The sequence below is a fragment of the Lactuca saligna genome, chromosome 1 (assembly GCF_052625555.1).
Source record: "Lactuca saligna cultivar CGN05327 chromosome 1, ASM5262555v1, whole genome shotgun sequence".
Classification (NCBI taxonomy): domain Eukaryota; kingdom Viridiplantae; phylum Streptophyta; class Magnoliopsida; order Asterales; family Asteraceae; genus Lactuca; species Lactuca saligna.
Window position 1 is genome coordinate 96,951,984 of NC_136417.1, and position 10,863 is coordinate 96,962,846.

Below are 10,863 nucleotides of genomic sequence, written 5' to 3' on the forward strand. Positions count from 1 at the left end.
CAAATGAAACTTAAATATCCTCATCTTTTCATTTAGTTATTTGTAATAACTTAGTGGCTTAAACTCGAATTTTGGGACGAAAATCCCTCTAACGGGGGGATGATGTGACAACCCAATATTTCAAACTTGTACATTCATCATTTTTATCAAGGTTAGCCTCGTTTTTCCATCTCTTAACGAAGTTTTTGGGTCTATAGGAGTGCCTAAAGCCTAGTATAACCTCATAATGAGTCTTAGGAAGGGTATGTAAGTTTGTAGCATCAAGTAATCGGGCCAAACACACCAAATAAGGTGTGTGCGGCCAGCCATCCGCACACACCCTCCAGCCTCACATCCAGCCTATATAAAGAACCCAAGGCCAACCTTACACCCTTTTCCCACTCTCTCAAGTCTGGAACGTTTTCTCCCAAGAATCCTTCGTGTTTTCATCTCCAATCGTCAAAACAAGTAAGCATTCATCCCTAGAATTTTGATATAAAACATTAGAAAGCCTTCTTCTTGATTTTGATCCATGAAATCATCCTATTCGATGATGTTCATGTGTGTACGGCTAGCCAGCCGCACACACTTCCTTTGGCCTTCAAATGATCATAAATCTTATTCCAAGCAAAGAATCGGCCAAAACACCTTCCTAGAATCATCCCAAAGCCTTGGAAAATCGAATTGGACACTTTTCTTGGGAGTGTACGGCCGCACACAGGCCTGGCCACACACACACAGTCCAACCGCACACCTGGCCATACACAGGGCCGCACACACACATAAGTCGAGTTTGGTGGCCTTACACTCAATTCTAGGGTCCTACACTTATTTGGGGACTTCAATAGGTGCTAGTAACACTAAATCCTAAGTGTTTTATGTCCCCAATTCGTGTCCCTATGTCTATTAGTGGTTATATACCCTAAGTGTATTCATATATGTGTGATTACATGTTAACTAGGATCCGTTTGTGCTCACGACTTCATTCGACACCCTGCGATCCGATAACCAACTTTCATTTGAGTCACTCACTTCAGGTGAGTTCATACCCCTTAATCAACCTTTGAAATGATTTTAAATGCTTTATAGGAGGGGGGGAATACAAGTTGAATAACTAAGTTATTAGATCAATCGCATGTGATTAATAACTGTCAATCAAACAGACTTTCATGCCTTTCATACTGTATAACAATTATTTTTCCAAACATGCTTTCGTACTTTCAAATCCTTAAACCCTTTTAAAATACTAAAATCTTCATCAAACTCTTTCTTTTAAACTTACATTTTGTTAAAACTCATGTCTATATAGATATAGTTATATAAGTAGGGTTTGAAGGACTTAGGACTGATAGCTCACTTTATTTCCTGTTCCTTGTTTGGTTGTGGACTTAGAGTACCAGGTTATTTGTCCGAAGGTCATTGAAACCTTAGTTTTATATTATGTATATGTGTATAGATATAAAGTCTTTTATTTCATTTCCATGCCTTTGGAGTAGCAAAGGTAGGCAAACACGTTAAATCATTCAAATAACAGTTCAAGTAAACTATAATAGGTATAGTTTCGGAGATTACTATTTACTATTACAAGAGTATGTTATGATGTGAAACATATACATATACATATACATATACAAGTAAATAGAAGAGAACAAATACCTATACATATACAATTACAAGTAAACAGAAGGAACATACACGAACTTACAATTAGAGTACGAGATACATCCTCATGACGCGGATTTCATCGTTGTCACGTTGGTAACCAGAGTCTCCTGGAGGGACAGCGGACATTGTGTGTATAGATCTATATGGGATAGACCATCCCACATCCTGACTGCTAGCTACAGTCTCGGCCGACCAAGCCAAGGGGTGACAAATGTCACATTTATTTCAACGCTAGCAGATCGTCGTGTTACATCCGTCAATTAGTATGGTTACGAGTATCTTCGCATTTACCTTATAATTCATGGCTTTAAGGTAATTAGTACCACGGTTGTTAATACAAACAAAACTACGGTATTATAACATTTTCCCTAATACATTAAACTTGAAACGTTTTTTATATTAAACGATAATGTGCAAACTATATTTTGATAACGATAGTCAACTTGGGAGAAATGCATACTCTTACAAACAAACACATAGAACATTTGGGTCTTGGTAGAAGCTACAGTTTAGTAGAAAATATGGGATTTTCTAGAGAGATACGAACATTTTACTAAGAGATACAAACATTTTACAAAGAGATACGAACATTTTAACAAAGTGATGCGAACACTTACAAATGAACATTTTTCTATAAAAATTTGGTTGAACACCTTTAACTTACATTTTACAACATCAATGGCACTAAATACTTATGAACTCACCAGCTTAAATGCTGATCCTTTTTCAAAATAAATTGCATTCTCAGGTCGACAGTAGACAGGTACACTAGACCCGCTTTTGAGAAGACGGAGCTTATGCAGACTCGTCATTATTTTGATTCTTTTCGTGTCATGTTTATATTACATAACACATTTTTATAAAATTATCTACTTAATGCAATGGATGATGTTGTTACTTGTTTACTACTTTACATTGTTGTGATACTGTACATGACGTCCTACGCCTCTAAATGTTTCCGCCAATTTGGTTTGGGGGTGTGACAAAAGAGATGTAGATCACTAGTGTAAATGAATGTAAGTTCTGTTTATGCTTATGTTTCTGTACAGACGATGACATCCCAAGGTTTTAAAAAGAATAAAAACACATTTCTTCGGAAGTGCTTTGATAACACATTTAACATGTATTTTCTAGGAACAAATTCCGCAACACTTTTATTAAAAGAAATACTCTGATTTTTATAAAGCATAAACAAAATTGGTCTTTTCTAGCTGTGAAAATGGGGATGTCACATTAGCCTCCACCCCACCCCCTCCCCCCCCCCCCCCCCCCGAAACGTTCTCCCTTGAACCCTAACCCTAGATGGAGGTTGGTGAACAAAAGAAGGCGTTCTTGTGTGCCTTTGAAGGAAGAAGAAGGCGGGGATTGTTCCTATAAGCTTGAGGCAACCTTGGATCTGGTATTTCTCATCCCTCATTCATTTCCATAAGGTATAAAGTTTATACCTTTATGCCTCCAATAGTAGATTTAGTTTAATGGTTAAATTTATGTCCTTTTTGTCCCATGATTTGGGATTGTGGGTTTATCTTGGTCTTGTAAGGTGCATTTCCAAGTGTATAAGAGGATATTAAGTCATGAAAATATGATATTGTCCTTGTTCTTCTTTCCATGCATGCATTATGAAGTTTAGAAGGTGATGATAAGTTAGGATTTTTGGATTTGGATCCTTTCTAGCCATGCAATATCATAAAGTTGGAAACTTTATGATCTAGAGAATCATTTAGACTTATATCGGAGCTCTGGACAAAGAGTATTAAGAGGTAAAACACTTAATAAGTAGAACGGATAGCGTATGTCACACCCCCAAACCGGAACGTCGGAAACGTTCGGGGGCGGAGGACGTCATGTGCAGTATCATAACAATTGAATAGTAATGAAACATAGCAACACAAACATTCATACATTTAGATTTTAAGTATTACATTGTTTACAAACATAGAGGTTCCAAAAGTCAAATACAAATAACTGGAAAATAGGAAAAACATGCGATGACAACGCCGACCCTAAAAAAGGGTTGAGTAGCTGCCTACTGGTCTCCTGAGAATACAAGTCATTTTGAAAAGCATAAACTAAAAACATGGTGAGTTCATAAGCATTTTTGTATAAAAGGATTTTACACTTATTTAGAATAGTTCTCGTAGTACTTTCAGAAAATCAGATATTTTCTATGAAAAAGATTTCGAGTCTCATTCTAAAACCATTAACTTATACATGCATGTCCTTTGTTTTCTTTTGTTTATATTTGTAAAGTGTGTGTTCTCAGAATATCCTATATTTTCTATAAAATCAAATTGTAGTCTTAAACGTTCCAAGATTGAAAAGTAAATATAATTACCATACTTAGTTTGATGATACCTAGTTTTATTTATAAGTAAACCTAGTTGAAGATGTGTTTACGCTGTACATATCTATACACATGCACTTATGCCCCTTTTGGCTTTCAAAGTTTTTCATTGTACTAGGGCTACAATTTGGACCTTGCTTGATCTAATTCTTTCGGGTTGTCACAGCATACCCAGCTTGTATGTCACGCATACCGGTCAAGGGTAAGTATGCAGAGCGTAGACTGAGTACGCAGGGCGTACTCAGTCATTTGAATTTTGTTGACTTTCTTTGACTTGCGCGTATTGGGCTATATTTTGGACTTCTAGGGTTTTGACCTTGTTGGGCCAATAGTCTTTTGATTTTTGGGCATTATAAGGCTTTGGGCCTTCTTGGATTGGGCCTATAATGAGCTTTGGGTGCCATTTAGGACCTTGGGCCATGTTGGCTCTTAGAGCTATTGGAATGGGCTTTGGTTATTGGGTCAAGTAAGGAAATGATAAAATGGTCTTTTACCCTGGAATTGGATAATTGAATGAGATTCATGATTTTCGGTTATGACTCAACTTATTATATGGGTGTATCTAAGGGTGAAATTTTGTTTAATTTTCTTGTAAAGACGATTTTGTTTACACTTTTTTGTAAAGACGATTTTGCCCTTGTTATTTAATTTTTCATTTTTGTTTTATTACCAACAATTAGAAAACATCTAAAAATAAAACAAAAATAAAATACTCTCTCTCTCTCTCTCTTTCTCTCTCTCCTTGTCTCCCCCTTCTCTCTCTCTCTTTCTCTCTCTCTCTCTCTCTCTTTCTCTCTCTCCTTGTCTCCCCCTTCTCTCTCTCTCTTTCTCTCTCTCTCTCTCTCTCTGGGTTGGTTCTTCAAAACTCAAGAACACATATTTATGAAAAAACACACACACTTTAACTTTTATGGATTTGTTCTTCAAAATACACACACTCAAGAACACATATAAACGTTCTCTTATAAACATATACACACTCAAGAATATTCCTTGAAATCGTTTTGGAAATGAGAATCACACACAAAATATGGGTCTGTTCTTGAGTTTGTCCGTAGATATTTGGGTTTGTTCTTGAGTTCTAGAAACGAAAATCAAAATCATTCAATTCGTCCTTCGAGAACTGTATGTGCGTTGAAGAACAAAATATATTTGAATCAAGATTATATCCAAAAACACTCTCAGATCAATGCAATCAACTCTCCTTCTCAAATGGACCAGGGGCGGATCTCAAGTCTGGTTTACACACAAATGGAGCAGTGAATCTACCAACACCCCCACTACCATCACTGCTTCTTCATCTCCGGTCATTTCTCAGCTTCAGGCTCAAGTCATGGCTACTTGAGCAACTGGGATTGATGCCGACAACAATGACCTTGACTTTTGATTTGCTCCTCCCTTATAAACATGAGACCTGCCACTAATGCTTACATCATCGCACATAAACAACTTTACCCTTCAAAATAAGAACCGATGTCTGCACCTTTCTTTCCCTTTCACACAGTTTCAAGAACAAAAGTGCTTCTCCAACCACCGCCGCCTAGCAATCAATAGCCGAAAACCCTAGCAGTCAACTGCCTCCATCATTCCGATGAACGCTAGGGTTTTAAACAGTGAGGTCGTCGGAGAATGAGATACGAATTGATTGTTTTCTTGTTCGTCGATGTGTGGTTTGCAGAGGTGAAGTGGGGTAATCTCCGATCTTTGGTTGATGTTCGCTTAGGTGTTTGTTTCTTTAAGAGCTTTATGGTTGAGGTAGCAGTGGCGGTTGATGTTAGGAGGGTGGAGACATTGGATCGATAACCACAAGAAAGATCAAATATGAATACATACATCAATTCGCACACATAAACCTAGAAAAGACACACCCTTCTAGTCTTCTTGATCTTTCCTCACTTGAATGGGTCTTCACTTCTCTTTCTGATTCTTAAATGGAGTTGAGTTTACTCGATTTTTACAGGAGAGAGAGAGAGAGAGAGAGAGAGATAGAGAGAGAGAGAGAGAGAGAGTATTTTATTTTTGTTTTATTTTAAATGTTTTTTAATTATTGGTAATAAAACAAAAATGAAAAATTAAATAACATGGGCAAAATCATCTTTACAAAAAAGTGTAAACAAAATTGGACCAAACTTGCAAGAAAATGAAACTTTTGAACCATTTATGCTAGCCCAAACCGCTTTGGTCCAAACATGCTAGTTTTGGCATACCACAAGGACCATTCTTGCAATTTTGTCTTACAAAAATGGTGCATATGGTATAGTGGTGTTACGGAAATTACAAGTTTGGTCCCTCTGACTCACACGTTAGAATCACAAAATTTTAAGATTGGTCCTTGTGTTTTTCTTAAAAAATTCACATTCTGGACAACTATAAAAACATCACACTATTGGTCCTATGATTTTAAAATCCTTGCATGGTTGGTCCTCTTAGCTAACACTACTGGTCCTTACAGTTTTAAAATGTTGCATGGTTGGTCTTTTTAGCTAACTTTGTTAGAAAACATGGGTTACATAGTTATGAAATGACCAACTTAACCATTTTCATTTTTATTTTTTCATTTTATTATATTTTTTAAAACTTTACAAATTCACCATTTAACCCCAATTTTGTCCATTTCCTATCGGGTCATTTTGATACTTTTGTTTTTCCAACTATTTATAGATACACACATCTTAAACACGAATACGATGGAGCATTTGATGTTTCTCATCCTGGTCAATAAATACATCTAAAAAACAAGAGTAAATTGCACAAATGGTCCCTATAGTTTGGGAAATTTGAATATTTGGTTCCTAACTTATTTTTTTAACTCAAAAGGTCCCTATTGTTTATTTTGTTGTCGCTTGGTTCCTCTCTTACCTAAAAAAAAACTATTTTACCGTTGATTTTATAATTTATTTAAATAAACACAACCCCAACCCACACCATCTCACCTTATCTTACTTAAAACAACTATTTTAATTTATTTAAATAAGGGCATAATAGTCCGTTTAGGTAAGATAGGGACCAAGTGCATAACAAAAACAAACAGTATTGACATTCCGAGTTAAAATAAATAAATTAGGGACAAAACGCACAAATTACCCCAAACCATAAGGACCATTCATGTAATTTACTCAAAATGCAACTTTTGATGCACTTAAACACCTCAAAGCAAAATAAGTACGAAAAGATGAGAAAAATGTCATACAAAAACTAAAAGCTAAGATTGCCATAAGCCATTTTTTATCCCCCAAAATTGTACAATGGAAATTACAAAGATATCAGAATTATAAAAAGTAAAACTGTTTAAAGAATTGAAACAATATTTGCATGAATTTCAATCGGTTACATAGAACGACAATCAACTTGATCCATATTACTCTAAACAAAAACTTTTGTAAAGTTAATGGTTAATTTTCAAACTTCAATGACCTAAACCCAATTAGAAACTATCAAATTAGGATAAAGTGAGTTATCATTTTTTGCAATTAATCCAATCAGAAGTTTAACAAATTTTGAAGCCGAATTGCTTTTTTAATGTATTAGATTTATCAACATACTATCATTTATTTGTGTATTATATCATCTTAATTTCATTTATTTCTATTACAACATTGTACTTTTAAAAAAAAAAATTCCTTATTAAGGCATTCTACATTATCTATCCTATTACAGAGTTAACTTTCAATTTTTTATTAGGGCAAATTACACGAATGGTCCCTATGGTTTAGGGTAATTTGCATGTTTGGTCCCTAACTTATTTTTCTAACTCGGAAGGGCCCTACTGTTTGTTTTTGTTACACGTTTGGTCCCTGTCTTACATAAAAAGTCTATTTTTCTCTTGATTTTTTAATTTATTTAAATAAACACACCCCCAACCCCATCCCCTCACCTTACCTTACCCACCCTACAATTTTTTCCCTATTTAAATAGCTGTCTTTTTACATAAGATAGGGACCAAACACGTAACAAAAACAAAAAATAGGGATCAATCGTGTAACAATAACAAACAATAGGGACCTTCCGAGTTAAAAAAATAAGTTAGGGACCAAACTTGCAAATTACCCCAAACCTAGGGACCATTCGTGTAATTTACTCTTTTTATTATTGAGATATTGTACTTCAAAAAATACAGAGTAAATTACACGAATGGTCCCTATGGTTTAGGGTAATTTGCGTGTTTGGTCTCTAACTTATTTTGTTAACTCAGGAGGTCCTTACTGTTTGTTTTTATTACGAGCTTGATCTCTGTCTTACCTAAAAAGACTATTTTGTCCTTGATTTTTTCGTTTATTTAAATAAACACACCCTCAACCCCACCCCCTCATCTTACTTTACCTACTCCACCATTTTTCCCTATTTAAATAATAGTCTTCTTATGTACGATAGGGACTAAGCGTGTAACAAAAACAAACAACAGGGACTAAACGTGTAACAAAAACAAACAACAGGGACTAAACGTGTAACAAAAACAAACAACAGAGACTTTTCGAGGTAAAAAAATAAGTTAGACCAAGCGTGCAAATTATCCCAAACCATAGGGACCATTCATGTAATTTACTCAAAAATATATCCATTTAAAGCACTGAGAATTACTTTGTATAAAACTCGCTAGATTTTATAAAGTACGAATGTACGATGATGTGATCATAAAAGACAAAAGTAGAATATCATAACAAACAAATAAACAAAAGTATTTAACTCTTTCTACCATTTAACTTTTCCTATATTTTTTTTTCTTATTAATGCATTGTAATTTGAAAATCTATCCACTAATAACATTATAATTTCGATTTTTTTATTAAAGACATTGTACTTTAAAAAATCTATCTAATTACAGCTGTATTGCAATAATTTTTTAGATTTTATAATGTACAATGTTGTAACATAGGGAAATGAAAGAAAAATAAAATAATAAACAAATAAAAAAAAGTATGTTGCTAATTCTAGTATTTAACCCTTTCCTATTTCACATGTCAAAAAGCTAAACACCACCAAATCACATGAAGACAATATTTTACAACTATAAAGAAGTCATGAAATGAGAAATGAAAACAATGCAACTAAAAGACCCTTAAAATGTTGAAGAATTTGAGGGATATTATATGAGATACAAATGAGAGAAAGTAAAAGATACATACATATTAATCAATTGCCATAGGAGTTTCTGAACTTCCACCAGTAACAGACACAGTAGCATCCTCAACAATGTTCTTGTTTTCATAAATTGCCATTCTCATTTCCTCCATCATACTCTTTTGTTCTTCCTCAATTGTATTCTGCAACTCATCCACCTGCATATATGTTATTACAAACACATGAGCATCAAGAACACAAAGGGAATTAGAAAACTGTAAAATGATAAAACAAGTACATACCACATGTAACAGAAGAGCAAATTGTTTCTTCCGAAGCTCTAATGTCCTTGAACTTGCAGTATTCTCAGCTTCCAAAGATGCAATCTCTTTCTCCAGATCATTAATCAGCTTCTGAGTTTGAGATCTTGGAGGTTGTGCAGCAATCAGCTTCCTAATTGTCTCACACTCCTCCTTATGCTTCCGCTCAACCTTACTCTCCTCAAGTTGCTTCTTCAAATCCTCAATGTCATCATGTGCCTCCACTATCTTCCGATTAATCTTATCATTCAACTCATTGAAATTCTCCTTCTCTCTAACATTTGCATCAATAACCGCTTTTGTTTTCACCAATGGGAGCTCGAAAGTTTTGAGTTCCTGTAAGAATGCCTTCGCAAGCCTCTCACACTCGGCATAATTCTCTGAGTCTTTCTCGGTTTCCAGAGCAAAAGATGTGAATTTTTTCTGAAGCTTTTTCAATGGAGGTTCACCTCTTGTGGTTGTTGTTCTGGTGAGAAGCCTGTGTTTGATGATTATATCATCGTCTAGGGCTCCAAATGCGTAATGTGCAGCTCCTCCTGTTGCTTCTCCTCTACCACTAACTTTCCTGGATTTCAACATTTAGTTAAGCAAACCGCGTGTTCGATTTCGGCCTGAAATCAAGAGTTTTTATCAGATTAATGAGAGAAAAGGCGTCAACAAGAATCGAGATGCTCACACATGACCTAATTTCTACACGAAAGGCGTCGCGATGTTGTAGCCTATCTGCGAGAGAGGAGGGAGAACAAAAGTACGCACCTCTGTTTTGCGATATTGCAGATTCAAGAGAATAGGGGAATACGTCGACGGCGGTTACGAGCTCTACTGCGGCCGTAGGAAGCGAGTGTCAAGCGGTGCCGTTGGCCATGGAAAGGGATTTCAATTATCGCTGAGGGATTCGGTCAAATGCTTTCTTTTTTACTGTCTTTTTTATTAATTTTAGGGGAAATTATACGAATCGCCCCCTCTGGTTTGGGGTAATTAGCAAGTTTGGTCTTTAACTATTTTTTATCACTTGGACAATTGTTATAATTTGTTTTTATTATGCGTTTTGTCCCTAGTTGATGTAGAAAAATAGTTATACTCTTTCTCATTTTATTTTTACTTTTCTTTTTGTTATTCGTTTATTTTTATAATAAAGAAAATGCACATGAGGCTCACTCCCACCCTTTACTCTTCTTCTCTTCCCATCGTCTTTTTTCCTAAACATCGATCTGCTCATCCCTTCTTCATCACTTGGTCCTCCGCCTACCGACAGATCCTTCTACATCTATTCCATGAGGACCACCAACAACTTATACACAAAATCAACAGAGATGTTGCTGCCTCCACCTCCGATTCACCTATATCCAAAGAAGGAATCACCCCTTCCGGAAGCATCATTAGAATCAATGAGAATTTGATACATCATCTTTCAATTTTGATTTTCATAGCCTCGATCTCCAATGGTTTTCAAAAACACCTCCTCTCATCCCCTATCTTTTGTATCAATTTTGATTT

At 35.5% G+C, this 10,863-nt stretch overlaps 1 protein-coding gene across 2 annotated transcripts; it reads right to left on the reverse strand.

The window, feature by feature from the left end:
* Positions 1 to 8,969: 8,969 nt before the first annotated feature.
* LOC145041882 (THO complex subunit 7B-like) lies at positions 8,970 to 10,265 on the reverse strand. 2 transcript variants are annotated; one of them, XM_078990099.1, is made up of 3 exons: positions 10,123 to 10,265; positions 9,349 to 9,977; positions 8,970 to 9,264 (listed from the first exon to the last, which is right to left on the reverse strand). In XM_078990099.1, the coding sequence occupies exons 2-3, from the start codon at positions 9,943 to 9,945 to the stop codon at positions 9,115 to 9,117; spliced, it is 747 nt and encodes a 248-aa protein (XP_078846225.1). In that variant the 5' UTR covers positions 9,946 to 9,977; positions 10,123 to 10,265; the 3' UTR covers positions 8,970 to 9,114. The 2 variants fall into 2 exon arrangements, with proteins under 2 accessions (XP_078846225.1, XP_078846229.1); XM_078990103.1 differs by having other exon boundaries at positions 10,050 to 10,265.
* Positions 10,266 to 10,863: the final 598 nt, after the last annotated feature.

Excerpts from the sequence above, each read along its gene's own strand:
- LOC145041882 (XM_078990099.1), bottom strand. The coding sequence starts at position 9,945 with ATGTTGAAATCCAGGAAAGTTAGTGGTAGAGGAGAAGCAACAGGAGGA. Across the intron at positions 9,265-9,348 it reads TTGCTCTTCTGTTACATGTG|GTGGATGAGTTGCAGAATAC; the intron begins GTATGTACTTGT and ends ACATATATGCAG.